The 16,266-nt window shown below is 43.6% G+C and overlaps 1 protein-coding gene across 2 annotated transcripts in view; it reads right to left on the bottom strand.

Moving 5' to 3' along the window:
- Nucleotides 1–1,144: 1,144 nt before the first annotated feature.
- otud7b (OTU deubiquitinase 7B) overlaps nt 1,145–16,266 on the bottom strand; it is a 31,623-nt gene continuing 16,501 nt past the window's right edge. The window contains exons 2-12 of one of the 2 annotated variants that reach the window (XM_029739657.1): nt 12,206–12,413; nt 11,615–11,785; nt 11,124–11,351; nt 10,831–10,932; nt 10,285–10,412; nt 10,076–10,182; nt 9,730–9,857; nt 9,480–9,629; nt 8,513–8,627; nt 5,559–5,637; nt 1,145–4,637 (exon numbers count right to left, since the gene is read on the bottom strand). In XM_029739657.1, coding sequence (XP_029595517.1) covers nt 3,156–4,637; nt 5,559–5,637; nt 8,513–8,627; nt 9,480–9,629; nt 9,730–9,857; nt 10,076–10,182; nt 10,285–10,412; nt 10,831–10,932; nt 11,124–11,351; nt 11,615–11,785; nt 12,206–12,290 — 2,775 coding nt within the window. In that variant the 5' untranslated portion in view covers nt 12,291–12,413 and the 3' untranslated portion in view covers nt 1,145–3,155. Of the gene's footprint in view, nt 4,638–5,558; nt 5,638–8,512; nt 8,628–9,479; nt 9,630–9,729; nt 9,858–10,075; nt 10,183–10,284; nt 10,413–10,830; nt 10,933–11,123; nt 11,352–11,602; nt 11,786–12,205; nt 12,414–16,266 lie in introns of both variants that reach the window. The other variant, XM_029739652.1, reaches the window with a different exon arrangement.

Below are 16,266 nucleotides of genomic sequence, written 5' to 3'. Positions count from 1 at the left end.
GAGGAGAAAGCACACATACACCCATTTGTGGTTGTTCTACTGGATATTATAGGTGAATGCACCAATTTGTAAGTCGCTCTGGATAAGAGCGTCTGCTAAATGACTTAAATGTAAAATGTTAAATGTTCTTAGTTAGCCATCATCTTTCCATTAAAGATGACCTCTTGTTTGTGCCTTATGAGCTGCAATTTTTTTGTTGCAAAAAGATTTCATACAGCGTAAGCGCGCGCGCACACACACACACACACACACAGAGAGTAATATTGTTTTGGATATAGCATAATGGTATTGTGGGGAATGGTTGGTTCCAATTCAAGATGCACATGCCACCTCGAAGTCATGGAGCATCCCTTGAAGGGTGACTATTTTGAGCCGCATGTTTGAACTACCTCTCAAAAGACAAATGTTACTTAAAGTCCCTCATACCCTTGGCAAATTGTATTTTGGGAAATAAACTCAAACCTTAGTACCCTTAAATTGTTCTCTTTTGTATTTTTGGTTAAGTAGGGCATGGAAACTTCCAGGAACATTGAACAAACACAAGAGCGCCATCCATTGGGCAAGGCAGTGAATTGCATACAGATATTCTCACACCATTGTGCTTCAAGTGAAAAGACTGAACGAATGTTGTTTATCAAGTCAGGAAGATTGGTCTTCCTCCAGTGGCGGTTCTAGACCATTTCAACTGGGGGGGGGGCCAAGCTGGGGCCAGTTGTACTGTTAGAGGGGCCAGTTACATTAGACGTTATTGTTGTCATATCGTTTTCTTCACTGCATTGCAGGCATTAGCAGTTAAAAGACCATGTTCATTATCATTAGTGTTCCGCGTTGCCACTGTCTAATAACGGATGTAAAAAAAGAACGATAGCAAAAATTTGTTATGTCAAAATAATTTCATACTCCACATTTAGGGGGGGCACATGGGGGTCCAAAATTGTTGTCACAGGGGCACTGGCCCCCCCTGGCCACCCCCAGAACCACCCCTGTCTTCCTCATGAGTCTACAAAGTGTTAATACATTGGTGATGAGAAAAAAAATCTAGTCCTAATCTGCAAATCATTGAGAGTAACATGAGACCAAGACAGTATCTAAAAAATGTGATATGTTCCAATCTCCAGAATTATTATTTATATATATTTTTTTACATTTGATCTCTAAATCGCTTTGTTATGATCTTCGAACAATGACTCCATGTCTGGGTGCAAAATTAAAATAATTAAAACAGGGGCTTTACACTGAGTAGGGTACAAAAATACCAGAAGAGAAACTGCAGCAAAAACGAGTAGTGTACACCTGATGCACATTTTGTAAAACATACAAACAAGACTGTAATGCCACAAGGACAAGAGACTGAAAAAGGCAACTAGGAAATAGAGTTAAACCACAACACTGGCACCAAAAAGCTGTACTCATGGTAACTGAATCCTTAGAGAAGGGGTTCTAGCCCATGCATCTGCCCTCCCGCAAGTAGAGGTGGCAGTGTCTACAGTTCTGACATGACCTAAGGACAACATAACAGTCAGATACCTTCAAAACGGTAACAAAATGTCTACGGACATTAGGAAAGTGCTTGAATTTGTGCAGAAAGAGGTTAAGCGACAGGGGTCAGTCACTTGTTTGGAATCAACACAATGCCCTCAATAGGACTTGAAGGGGAGTTGGGTTGAATAATCCAACTTGTTTTGAATCGTATCAATGGGGTGTCCATGTCAGGAATTTGGGGTTTGCCATAAGTAGGTATCCACGAAAAGTTACATGAATATTTAGACCAAAGTAACACAGCCCTATGGACGAGTTTCCAGAAAATACTTGTTACCTTTCTCAGCCACAAGAGAAGCAGAGACTAATTGACAGTTACAATGTAAGTGGACAATGAATGTTACAATGGACAGTGTCTTTTTCAACCAAAATGTGAACGTTTATCAGTTTAGCATATACTGATTACCTTGAGGTCGAGCTGAAAATGCGAGGGGAGTTTGTGTTTTGAATTCCGGTTTAGTAGTGTTGGATGACCCTAAATGTACCAGCATATTATCGAAATGCCTCATTTTCATGATGGATATAAAATGACGAAAACAAGTCAGGAACAGTAAGATTCTAGCAACCTTATTAAATACTGTATATTAGTCATTCGGAATATCTACCACAGTACTCTGCCATGTTTGTTCTATAATTGATACTGGGAGACATATAAAAATGGTAGAAGTTGACTGACATCTGGACACAATATGGTTTGGACACAATGGTGAATTTAGATTGGATGGTTACTTTGCCATAAAAGGCATCTTAAGGGTGGATAGGGCTATCTGTTTGCCTGTTTATATTTGAGATGAACTTGTATAGATGGGGTCTGTTGCATTCTGGAACGTTAGCAGCACCATTGCAGCCCACAGAACAGCAACTACTGTAACATAATACTGTAGTTTCAATTTGCATTACAAGAGCGAGGACCAACGCAAAAGAAACCCAACTACTCATCAGGAAAGAGCTCCGTTCATTCCCAAGTCATACATGAGCACCCGGTAAACAGTAATGCCCTAGGCTAGTCCGTCTGCATACCTCTCTAACCCTCTGGTTGAATAGACTAACAAGACATCGAAGGGCTGATTCATATGTTAAAATACCATCAATTTACAGGGCCAAATATAGGTTGTCTCCACATATAGAGGAGTGATAATCAAGAAGTTTCAGGTTGTGCTTGTGCAGTGTTAGTTTGTGTGTGTAATGTGGACGTAAGAGTGCGTGTATCGCCTGCCGTATACATTCTCTCCACCAGGAGGAGACAGTTGCGAGGTGACGAGGGGACAAAGCGGAGGAGAGCCTGCAGTTCTCACTCTCTCACACACACACACACACACACACACACACACACACACACACACACACACACAGCCTGCATAAGAGCCACAGCAAATGTAAGAGAAGTGCACAGTCCTATTGTCTAACGCCCGCCGCAGCAGCCGCCAGCCACCTTCTCTCCAGTCACTGTACCGATCCTGTCCAGGACGGTCTCCACACACAGTGTTAACTTTAGAGAAGGAAGTGATGCGAGGAGAGGGCCAGGATCTGTATCGTCCTATAGCAGGAAACCTCATCCATCAGTTTCCTTGTGGTTGGTGGCCACAAAGCCAGTTCTGGTCAGTCCGTGCATTCGTTCAGAACCTGTGGATGGCCGGCTCCGTTTCCCTCCTCTTCAGCTCCTCTCGGTAGCAGCAGGAGCAGTAGTTGCCCGTCTCGGGGTGTCCGTAGTAGTTGCAGCTTGGCGTCCGGCAGCGGCTGGACTGGAGGCTGGACAGGCCTCCGGCGCTGCCCAGGGAGTAGTGCCTGACCGGGAGAGGCCCGCTGCGAGGAACATCCAGGCCGGAGCGCACGTCCCGGAATCCGTTAGCGTAGCCCCCGCCTACAGGCTCTGAGGTGGGGTAGTCTGGAGGGTCGTGCTCGGGGAGGTACGAGGGTGTGAAAGAAGAGGGGATGAGGCGAAAGGGGCTGAGGGGTACCGGTGCCTGCGGGGGGTGGTACTGGGAGTGAGGGGGGCCCTGCGCCATGGGGCAGTGGCGGGGGAGGGTGGCGTAGGAAGGCAGACCAGGATAAGACGACGCTGGGGAGCCACCTGCAAGCTGGCGCCGCGTCTCCATGTAGCCGTGCATGTGTGGGTGCTGAGTAAGCGGGACGGGGGCCGGGGAGGGCGGCTGATCCATGAAGGTTGGCCGGGGGATGGGCACCACGCCAGAGTAGAGCGAGGGGCTGAACGAAGACGACTTGAGGTGGTTGAATGTGGGCGGTGAGCTCTCAGCCGGATCTTCTTTTGGTTCATAAGTGCGGTAGCCCACCTCTGTGCCAATCGTTGCCTCCTTCTTGGGCTGCTGGATGCCGTTGGTGTTTCCTTTCCGCTCTGCCTCTCTCCGCTGCTGCTCCTGCTCTACCCGGAAGCGCTCCTCAGCGTCAGACAGGTAGCGCTGGATCATCTCCTCCTGGAAGGGCTGGCGGTTGCTGGTGGTGAGCAGGCCAGCAAAGATGAACTTCCTCTCGCCCTGCATGGCCGCCCGCAGGATGCCCAGGCTCGCCTTCACGTCGGCACTGTACTTATATGGGTCACACTCTCTGCTTCCGCTGCCTGTGCCATTCTGACGCTCGCTGCCCGATGACGGCGAGCCCTTCCCAGAGTCCTCGGAGGCGTGGGCCGAAGGCGAGCTGTCCTTGCTGCCCTTCCGCCCCCTCAGCGAACTTTTCTTCTTCTCTGTGCCCTCCTGCTTGGCCCCGCCTCCTCCTGCATTCTTCCCCGTCATCAGCCCGCCCACGTTCTTTTTCAGCTTGCTGCCCAGGCTCTTGCCGAAGCTGCCCAGCTTGTTGGCCACAGAGTCAGCCCTCTTCTTGTCTTTGTCTTTCTCCTTCTTGGTCTTCTCCTTTGCCCCCGTACCCGTCGTCAATGTTGCCGAGGTGTTACTGGACGAGCTGGAGGAGGAGGAGCTGTTCTTGGTCGACACACCACCTGCGCTGGCCGCCCCTGCTGTCGTCATTGCATCACCGTTGGAGCTGCTGCTGACCGACTCCTTGTCGGATTCTCCTGAGTCGGGAGGGGTGCGGGCGTCCTCTCCTGCAGAGGCGGTGGGGGACTCGGGCTGGGCCAAAGGTGCCTGCTGAAAGAACAGACACACCAATGATGAATTATAGGGAAGAGAAATTGAATTTAAAAAAGAAACAGGGAGCAGGTGTGAGTGACGCAGAAAGCAACGGAGAGATTAAGAGCAGGAGTGAGAGGTACAGATGACTCAGTTCAGAAAGCTTCTTTGCCATTTCTATAAATTCTATTGGAAAATGTACACTCTATAATTGGAGACGGTGTGACCTACAATGAAGACGTCACACTAGTTCACACAATGGACAGTTGTAAAAACAGTCCTCTCTGCCAAGCCCCATAACCATGACAACCGAAGAGCTAAAGGTAACGCCAACATCCTCGTTTTTATTGGAAAGGCCAAGAAAACCTCACAGATCTTCAACAGCGATCCTTCTATTGCTACTTCTCACTAGAGGTTAACGGTGAAATTGCCATGAGGTTGAGATTCCTTTCTAACTCCCCGGCATTAGATTGGAATGCACGAAAAGGCCACTCAAACCATTTAGTGTGACGTCATTTTATGTGTGGTTTGTTTTCACATGGAATTTGTGAAGCAGAGGGGAAATGACTACCGACTAGATCAAAACAGAAAATTACAACCCACATAATAACAGAAACCCACACAGTTATGTAACACTGTAAATAGCTTATCTACATTTAATAGCTCTCAAATCTGTTTTCAATTTAATCATCCATTACAACATGCTAAAAACGTAACCAGGTAGGTAGCATATGATCTAAGCTTCACATTCAGAAACTATTTGAAGGGGGAGGGTGTTCAGGTATGTTATTGTTACAAAATGATCTGCAACCAGGGCTGAATCCAAACCGGCACTTAACTCAAATGATCACTTAGTCTCCGATTGACATCAATGCATGACTGAGGGAAATGTGTTAAGAGTTAGGATTCTCCCTTAGTGAATGAGAACACAAAAGATACCTCACAGGGCAGGGGCAGCCAGGTGACAGTCATGTAGCTGTGTAGCAGCTGGAGCTTTGCCTCCAGGGACAGGGTCACACTGAGGGAGGAAGAGAGACAGGTCAAAGTTCAAACGGAGGGTGAAATCACCTCGTCATGCCCCTAACAGTAACACCATGTTGGGTGAAACATTTAGAGAAAAGGCTGCTTCCCAGAATATTACATGCATCATTTAGAGAAAGGAAAATAAGAACTAGGCTACATAAGTGATGTCTGGTAACATGTCGGTTATTCAAACTAGGCTAATGGCGTGGCATCTGTTCAAGTCTTGAGCACCAAACGGCTCAGCTGAAACTATGTAACCTTTCATAACGCATAAATAATATACCGTGTCAGAAATGTAGCCAACATGAATGCATAATTGTGCAGAGCTGAAATACTAATGCCCCCATACAAATATTTCTATAATCCATTTTCAGACAAACTATGTACAGTGCCTTCAGAAAGTATTCATACCCTTTGACTTATTCCACATTTTGTTGTGTTTCAGCCTGAATTCAAAATGGATTAAATAATCTCACCCATCTACACACAATACCTCAATGTTATACCACACGTTTTTAGAAATGTTTGATAATTTATTGAAAATGAAATACAGAAATAAGTATTCACACCCGAGTCAATACATGTTAGAATTATCTTTGGCAGCGATTACATCCATGAGTCTTTCTGGGTAGGTCTCTAAGAGCCTTGCACAGCTGGATTGTAAAATACTAGATTGTATTCTTCAAACTCTGTCAAATTGGTTGTTGATCATTGATAGAGAGTCCTTTTCAAGTCTTGCCATATATATATATTCATGCCTATTTAAGTCAAAACTGTAACTTGGCCACTCAGGAACATTCAATGTCATCTTGGTAAGTAATGCCAGTGTATATTTGTTCATGTGTTTTAGGTTATTGTTCTGCTAAAAGGTGACTGTGTCTCCCAGTGTCTGTTGGAAAGCAAACTGAAGCAGGTTTCCCTCTAGGATTTTGCTTGTGCTTAGCTCGATTCCATTTATTTTTAGCCTAAAAAACTCAATAGTCCTTGCCGATGACAAGCATACCCATAACAGGATGCAGCCACCACCATGCTTGAAAATTATGAAGTGGTACTCAGTGATGTGTTGTGTTTGCCCCAAACATAACACTTCGAATTCAGGACAAAGTGAATTTCTTCGCAGTTTTACTTTAGTGCCTTATTGCAAACAGGATGCATATTTTGGAATATTTTATTCTATATTTTTATTCTGTATAGGCATCCTTCTTTTCACTCTGCCATTTAGTTTAGTAGAGGGGAGTAGTGCTGAGAAATTTTATGAAATGTAAGTTATTTTTACTTTTAAATAACTAATTGACCAATGTTGGTTAAATTATTTGAAATCCATTTTTATCCCCCTGTGAGCTCAACGTGCACATTGCAGTTTCTCTAGAGATAAATCCGATCCACGCAGAACTATGCGATGGAGTAGTGAGCTCTAGTTTCCAGCAAACAAATATTTTGGTGCTTAAAATGTGGTAATTAACACACCTGTGTCCTTTGACACTATATAAACTAGTCACCCTGCAGTGTTTGTCATTATACCCTGATGAAGACAGCTTGTCTGTCAAAATGTTGGACATTAGGTTATTAAATTATTTCATCTGAGCTCCTAGAGTGTGCGGCTCTCCTTTCATTTTTCAAGTGTTCTATTCCGCTAGCCAGCACCTCGCCTAAAGAGGTGTGTGTTTCTTTTAAATACAGCCATAAAACAAATGTAATATACAGAACTGAAATATTTTAAAGTAATGTGAATAAATTATGGTTAATAAATTATAAGCAGTAATGGACAGTCACTACCATCATGAGACTTTTATTCATTGTTTTATTCTGTGTTACAGCATTCAACCCAAATAACCGAAACTGAAAAAAGTGATTATTTTTTAATAATCAAACCAAAACGACCAACTGCTCAGCACTATTGTGGAGTTCTATCACTATTGTCCGAAGTTCTGTCATAGCCATTAAACTTTAACTGTTTTAAAGTCACCATTGGCCTCATAGTGAAATCCCTGAGCGATTTCCTTCTTCTCCGGCAACGGAGTTAGGAAGGCCGCGTGCATCTTAGTCACTGATACACCGTCCAAAGTGTAATTAATAACTTCACCATGCTCAAAGGGGTATTCAATGTCTGCTTATTTTTATTTAAAAAAATGTATTTACCATTAGCTGCTTTTCGTTGCGAGGCATTGGAAAACCTCCATGACCTTAGTGGTTGAATCTGTTTTTGAAATTCACTGCTCGACTTAGACACCTTACAGAGGGGGGGGGGGGGGGGGGGGGTACTGTGTGGGGTAGTGAGATGAGGTAGTCATTCAAAAATCATGTTAAAACACTTATTGCAACTTATGTGACTTTTACTCCTGAATTTATTTAGGCTTACCATACCAAAAGGGATTGAATATTTACTGGCTCAAGACATTTCAGCTTTTCATTTTTTATGAATTAGTAAAAATGTCTATTATGGGGTATTGTGAGTAGGCCAGAGACAAAACCCTCAATTTAATCCATTTTAAATTCAGGCTGTAACTATAAAATGTGGGGGGGGGTAAAAATCAAGGAGTGAATACTTTCTGAAGGCACTGTATTAATTCCATTTAAGTTATTTTTGTACACCATTCCAATTGAAACACAACAGCAAATCTTAATCCAATGGAATAAATATCCAGCTATTTTTATTTCAGGCTATTTCTGTATTCCGCTTGTTCCAATCATAGAAGGCATTTAGTCCTAATCTCACTCTCACTGACAAGCATTTCTCTAATCTGGTGCAGGGGTCAATCCCTACCCACGAATACTAGGTCCTATGAGGACATAGTGACTGTATGTGTGCGTGTGTGTTTTTGGAGGGGGTAATGCAGACCCAATTTGAAGTGTAATGATTCGGGTCATACCTTGCCAACATGACATTGTCCGTATCATCCTTGCCCCATTCCCAGTCCTTCCCAGGGTCCACTGCAAAGTGTACAGGCAACATTTTGTGTTCTGAGTCAGTGAGAGGGATCACAACTGTGGGGGAGAGGGAGCAAAAATGTTCAAAGTAAAATTAAAGGCATTCTTTCATCCAGCAATTGTCATTCAACTAATGCAAAGTACTAATTAAAGAGGGACTGTAATGCCCAATTTCACCTCAGTTTTCCTACGCCTCATTAAGAAAATGCAACTGAAAATACTAGTTTCGTGTCTTGGAGGCGTACTTTGATGTTGGTCATGGGGTGAGTTCGTAAACACTGGCAATCTACCCCAATTAGTACTCTGGTTTGAGAGTCCCAGAATGCAGAATAATTCATGAATTTACAAATGACATACACCCAGTTGACATGTTTCTGTAAAGACTGGCTAAAAATGTTTTTATTGTTGCCAGTATGACAGTTAGTCACTAACCCTTCTAGATAAGAGAACAGTCTAACCAGCTCTTCTTGGGTGAGTAAAATGGTCAGATGAAGGTGTTCTCTCATTTGTGTCTGGAAGTAGCTAGCAAGCTAGCCAAATTTAGCATCAGTGTTTGACTGATGTGAGATCAGAATGCTACTCTTCAGTCGGAACGTCAAGTGAGTGTTATTTTATGAACAAACACCGTGTCAGTCAAGGGAATTACTTGAATTCAAAACCGAACCTTCAAATATTACAAAGGAATCAGAGATGTCACAGGTAGCCCTAATCTCAGACTTTTTCATTTTAGAAACACATTGATGTCCAAAAATAATCTTTTTTTTACACGTTAGTCAATTTTGGGACTATGATTGATGTGCAGTTCCTCTAATTTCCACTTTGGTGAGGTGTAGTCTATTCAAGTGGCCCACTTCACTATGTGACGTGTTGGCGTGTTGTAGTAGGCTGATAAAGATTGCGTAACATTACCTTGCTCTTTGGAGCCGCCCTTCTGCTCCATGGAGACGAGGGCAGAGAAGTGGGCCTGGTCGTACGCCAGTACTAAGGGCGAGCGATGGCACTTGGCAGCTGGCACCTCCAGGGGCAGATAGATCCCTCCGAATGGGATGGGGGCAAAAGCTGGAAAGGGAAGGAGAATACTGTTTAGCATAAAACATCACAATCCATTACAACACTAAAGATCATAAAGCACAGCTTATGGATGGATGTGTCTTCCTACCCTCTCCTCCAGAGTCCCTGAGCATGGTGTCTGCCACCACTACTATGGGCCTCCTCAGGACATGGGCCAGGACGAACACGTGGAACTCCTCCAGACTCTCGTACACAGGCTCCTCTGATGACTCCGTCCTGCACATAGGAAACAAACGGGGTCAGATCAGGAAACACACAGGAAGTGACATAGGTAGCCACTATCTAACATTTCTCTCTTACTATCTTAAGTCTTTGTTCCAAAACAGAGGCTCATGAAGGGCCGTAACTGCATGTGGTATGCCTCAAACTTAATATAATAGCATACATACTTAACATAAATAATGCGTGTGAGAGGTGTCCGAGACAGGTCTTACCCATTGCTGCCATTGGTGCTGTAGTGTATTCTAGGTTCACTGGAGGCCAGTTTTAGCAGCTCATTCCACTCCTTCTGCCACTCCTCCTCTGTGTACACCAGACCAGACTGTGGACACACACACACTTCAATACACTGAAATGGAAGTTTGGACTGTATACAATCCCTTGGACTAAGTTTCACATGGATCGATCCTAGTGAATTCCCAACCTCTTTATTCTGCATGGTCTGCTGCCACCTCCACCTGCGTCTCAGAGACTCCCTCTCCTGGCCGTGGTCCATCAGTGCATATAGAGACTTCCGCAGCATCAGGTCGCGGTCATGAAAGCCCCACATACCTGCAAGGCCACCGGGCACATAGTATACACAACACCATCCCAAAGGAAGGAAAACCAGTGGTTACATCCAAACCTTACTCAAGACAAAAGGCAAGTTGCTTGATGTAGGAGTTCTGTTCTTAATTAGCCTAAACTGCCATTATGGGCCTTAGCTTCAGGAATATCACAAATAAAGCCCCATTTCTAAGGATGGATTACAAGGCATTTTGCGTACAACGCTTACACCTCAATTGGGTCCTAATTAAATGCTCTGGGCTAAGCCTCTCCAGCAGGACACTACCGCTTAGCTATAATGTGTAACACAATTATTCAAGGGCTTACTTTCAGCTAACAATGAAGCTCTCATCATTGACTGACATAGCAGAGTATGACCTAACACGTTAGATTTGGATCTTGTTTGAAAGGCTATGACACTCACCCAATGACGCTGCATGCAACAGGCAGTTTCCGTCCCCACTCGTTGCCAATGGCAATAGACTCTGACAGTTAGGTCCCACCCGTGTCCACCAATTGAGTCGGCCTTAACGTAAACAGAACAGTCACTCGCGGTTTCACTCACACTAAAAACAATTCAGAACGCACGTGTAGTACTGAGAAACTAAGGTGTAGACGGTCATCTACACAACACAATTAACAAGATTGCCTCAAAAGTGAATAAAGCCATTTATTTGTAATTGGTGGCAGCAGTGGGACCCGTGCAGTTAAACTCACCGGCGTGCTCTAAGGCCACCATCATAGATTGCTCAATGAGGTCCCTCTCGATGAAGCCGCGGAAGTCGTCCCGGTACACAGTGAGGTCGGGCAGCTGGAATGTGCACAAAGGCGTGTCCAGAAGGGGCTCACTACTACAGTTGCCAGTACTGGAGACGTGTGACCGTGCCAGGGACACGATGGTAGAGCTGGCATGGGAGATGCCTCTCGATAGACGCTTCTCTGTGGCTGCGGAGGGAGGTATCACAAAAAAGAGAGGAGTTTAGGTTAATTGTGGGAAGGGGTGGGAAAGAGAAATTGGACAATTGGAAAGTATACAAGGAAGGCTGACTTGAGAATTGACAAAAAGAAAAAGTGAATTAACAAAACAAAAAAAGGAGAGGGTTCTAGTTTATCACAATGAAGAGAACAAGAGGACAACAACAGATAAGTGGTTGTGAGTAAGTGACATTACGCCCAAATTATTATTTTACACTTACCATTGTTCTCACCTTGCAGCACCTCCTCGTGACGGTGCAGAAGGGGCCGCCCCACCCTGGCCATCTCCTTCTCCGGGGCTGGGTACGTCCTCTCCTCAGCAAAAGAGTACGACAGGTTCCCAGCATGCACCTGTCGCAGCTGTTCAAAGTCACTGAGGGCGGCGGTGAGATCCCAGTTCTTCCCTGCAAATGAAAAGGACAAGTCAAACCTGACAGAAAAAGCCGATCCGCTCAACAATCATTACTTTAAATATTTACCATATGTCAACAAAACCATAGCGACTGTTATCTTATGTAAAGGCCACTGACACATTCCATTGCTTGAGTAAATATTTGAATTTTGAGCACATCTTGTCTCTCACTGCCGTATAGCTACTGCAGTGCATTACATTTTTAACCAATATTCTTATCTGCAACTTGTGCTGCTGCTAGGCAACAAGAGTTGAGTCTCTTCTGGATTTAACTTCCTCCTTTTACATGATACCTTACCTAACCAACAGCTACCAACAGCTCTAACTGGGAGGTGCACTGCTCAATTTATACCTCTCCCTAGCAGTTGGCCATAAAACCATCTATTTTACCCCAGAATGCCTTGTAACTCACCCTCTAGCAGGTCTCTGGCTAGTCCTGGTTCGGCTCCAGTGGAACGGACAAAGTCGGACAGGACTGCGTCCATATCCAAGGTCATGTGATCATGAATTTACAGGGCGGCATCAGGGCAGAAAAAAACAGGGGATCCGCCCTCCCCAACAAGACCACTGGACCAAGGGGAAGGGGGGCTCTTCAACTTGCCTTACACATCCAGCCAAACCTGAATAGAATCAAAAATAAGCAAAACGGATGAAAATGTAAACCTGAATTGGCATCAAACTATGATCCATTTGTACAGCATGCAGGTACTGTGGAATGTAACGTTATAGGTCCAGGAAAAAGGACTCAAGTGTGTTAAATGTAATGTTACTAACAGCTAACACAAAAAAAGATGGAACATATTCCCACTGACCCTTTCATAGTACCCATGTGTAAGCCTGTTTTGGTAAAGGGCAACATCTCTGTGGAAAATATGTTTCCTGTTGACCCCTATGCCTGGCCAAATCTCACTCACCCATGACCACTGTTGTGGTAGGCTGCTCACAGAGCCGTTGAGCAAATTAAAAAAGGCGTTCACATTTGCATTGAATCATAGCAACAAGATAACATGTTGGGATGATGCAAATGGGTCTCTAGGTTGTTTTCTACCTACACAGCACACTCCTAACTACAGCGCACAAAGAAGTCTCATTTAGAGAGTCAGCACACAAAGGGTCTGGTGTACTCAAACAATGACTGGGGTTTAGAAAAAGTCTAAAACTACAACAATCCATAGGCAATAGAAAGCACATGACTGAAAAGAGGCATAGCTGGATCAGGCAAAATGTCATGTTACTATGGTAACAGTGACAGGTTTTCAGAGTTGCAAATAGCAATGATGACCCCCATCGAGACTGGGGAACAATACATTTTCTACAGATGGGCTATAGAAAGGAGAGATGGAGGGCAATCGATACAAGTGCAAGGATGACTAGAAATGTCCCTGACAGAAATAAGATAAGCTTCTAGTGTCAGCATCTCAGTCCATAAGGTAGCCTAGTGTTTGGCTGTAGCACTGTGCCAATATGTAACCTATAATACATCAAAATATATAACATGTAAACAGTTGGTCCCATGTTTCATGAGCTGAAATAAAAATCCCAGAAACGTTCCATACAAAAACCTTATTTCTCTCAGATTTTGTGCACAAATTTGTTTACTTCCCTGTTTGTGAGCATTTCTCCTTTGCCAAGATAATCCATCCACCTGACAGGTGTGGCATATGAAGAACATAATGCCACAGATGTCTCAAGTTGAGGGAGCGTGCAATTGGCATGCTGACTGCAGGAATGTTCACAAGAGCTGTTGCCAGAGAATTGAATGTTAATTTATCTACCATAAGCTGCCTCCAATGTCGTTGTAGAAAATTTGGCAGTACGTCAAACCTGCCTAACGACCGCAGGACCTCCACATTCGGCTTCTTCACCTACAGGATCATCTGAGGGGGAGTGGGGGATGCTGAGGAGTATTACTGTCTATAATAATGCCATTTTGTGGGAGTCTGGTTGACTGGGCCTGGCTCCCCCCATGGCTACATCCCTGCAAGTCATGTGAAATCCATAGATTAGGTCCAAAATAATTTATTATTTCAATTGACTGATTTCCTTATATGAACTGTAACTGAGTAAAACCTTTGAAATTGTTGCATTTATATTATTGTTCAGTATAAATATCTGAATTGAGATTATGCTCTCTTTGAGCATACACTGCCTAAAGCAGTACTTCAACATCCGTTGGTAGCCTAGGGTAGGGTTGGGCGATATGGCCAAAATATTATATCACGGTATTTTATGTTTTTTAATAATAAAAGTTGTAAATTTGCTTTATGAGTAGTGCGTGACCCTAGGGTGGCAACACATAGATTCTAAGTGATTTCAATGGGTCTTTTTTTTCCACCTTTATTTAACCAGGAAGGCCAGTTGAGAACAAGTTGTCATTTACAACTGCAACCTGGCCAAGATAAAGCAAAGCAGTGCAACACAAACAACAACACAGAGTTACATATAAACAAACGTAGTCTCCATTCTGATTGTTTTATACTGTTCAATTCAACTTCAACCCAAAAAGAACATCATCATTTTCATCAATTTCTGCATTTGAGATCATTTCTACACTGCCATGTAGGGCTGCACAATATGGGCAACCAATTTGGCCCTTATTTTTTAACCAAATGTTGCAATTTGACTTGCAATTTAGAGCAACACACTTAGGTTAACTGTTGGAATCATGGAAATAGAATGTATATTCTAATTATATAGTTAGAATATAATAGTGGGCACTTTTAATACAGTGTTTGACATAAAAACAAATGAAAATGCCAGGGAGGAAATATTGTGACAGGGTAGGAACTAAAACGCTGATAGGCGTTTCCTAGGGGACCCTATAATCTTTGGCTACATTGAATGTTCCCTTAGCTACTTCATGTAGCTAACATATTCTTGCTTTGCGTTCACCTCTTCCATTTAGAAGATACTGTTGCACAAACAACATGCTGATAAAGTTCTACACCATCACTGGTATTATCAGGCTGTATAGCTAATTACGCTTGCTCTTACTCAGTAAATGTATTAGCTTGCTAGCGATTAGCATTAGCGGCTAACAAGATTTAAGAACAACTTGCTAAAACAAACTAGCTGTCTGCAGATGTAAGAAACACAAGCTAATAGTGTAATTATAGAATGCTAGTAGATTTATATTAATAAGCAAAGTGACAACTGCATCATTGTCATCAACATTGTTGCATATGCTACATTGACCATGCAGACTGGACGCAAGTGTCTCGTGGTCGAGGAAAAACAAATGCGCTCCTTGAGAGACGGGGCGGGGATAGGTCTGTGTGGAAAGCGATATGGAGAGAATGGAGAGCGATGACTCAAGTAGCGAAGTAAACTATAAAAATTGACGTTACACACTGCGTATCCCGTTTAACAAACCAAACATTCAAATACCGTTATAGAAGGTAAAGTAAAAACCCAAACCGGTCTGAGCCGGTATATCGCAAAAAACGGTATACCACCCTACCCTAGCGTACATCTTAGAGTCTAAATCCCGATTTCCCTTCTATCCTATATGGTCAAATGTTCCACCTCTCATGTTATGGCTTTGGGGTACTGAAGTTCAAGCTGTGACTGGACTACAGTCCTTGTTATCTGCAGTCATCTAGGACCACCCATGCCTCAGCTCATCCACCCTCTGTTCATGCCTCAGCTCTGACTCAGTGAACTCTTCACCACCGCACCTGATGAATCATGTTTTTTTTAAAACATTTTAAACACCCATCCCTCTCTCTCTCCACCCTCACTCGCTCTCCCTCTCTTCTTACAACAAAGGCACACCAGCAGGCAAGAGAAGAAAGTCAACAGGACAAAAGGTCTTTCTAAACCAGAGTATTTCCAGTGCCCTTGTTCCAAAGTCAGCCACAAAAAAAAAGCCTTCTCTTTGCAGGGTCTCCAACATACTTGCTGTGTAGAAATGCACTCTTGTTCACATATACACATCACATCAAGGCTATGTTCACATCTCTTGTACTAGTCTTTTCCCAAAGCCGCTGTAACACACAGCTAGGAGCTGTGGATAGGGGCCAGCCTACCCTTCAACAAAACTACACAGTGCCTTCTGAAAATACTTCCACATTTTGTTACGTTACAGCCTTATTCTAAAATTGATTAAAACACATTTTTTTACTCAATCTACACACAATACCCAATAAGGACAAACCAAAAACAGGTTTTTAGAAATGTTTGCTAATTTACAACAACAAAAAATACTAAACTGAAATATCAAATCTACACAAGTATTCAGAACCTTTACTAAGCACTTTTGACAGCGATTACAGCATTGAGTCTTCTTGGTACGACGCTACATGCCTGACACACATGTATTTGGGGAGTTTCTCCCATTCTTCTCTGCAGATCCTTTCAAGCTGTCAGGTTGGATGGGGAGCGTTGCTGCACCGCAATTGTCAGCTCTCTCCAGAGATGTTCGATGGGGTTGAAGTCCAGGCTCTGGCTGGGCTACTCAAGCCACTTCTGCGT

This window comes from Salmo trutta, chromosome 3 (genome assembly GCF_901001165.1).
Source record: "Salmo trutta chromosome 3, fSalTru1.1, whole genome shotgun sequence".
NCBI classification, from domain to species: Eukaryota; Metazoa; Chordata; class Actinopteri; order Salmoniformes; family Salmonidae; genus Salmo; species Salmo trutta.
Note: the sequence above shows the minus strand (reverse complement) of the source record. Positions and strands in the feature narration are given on the sequence as shown.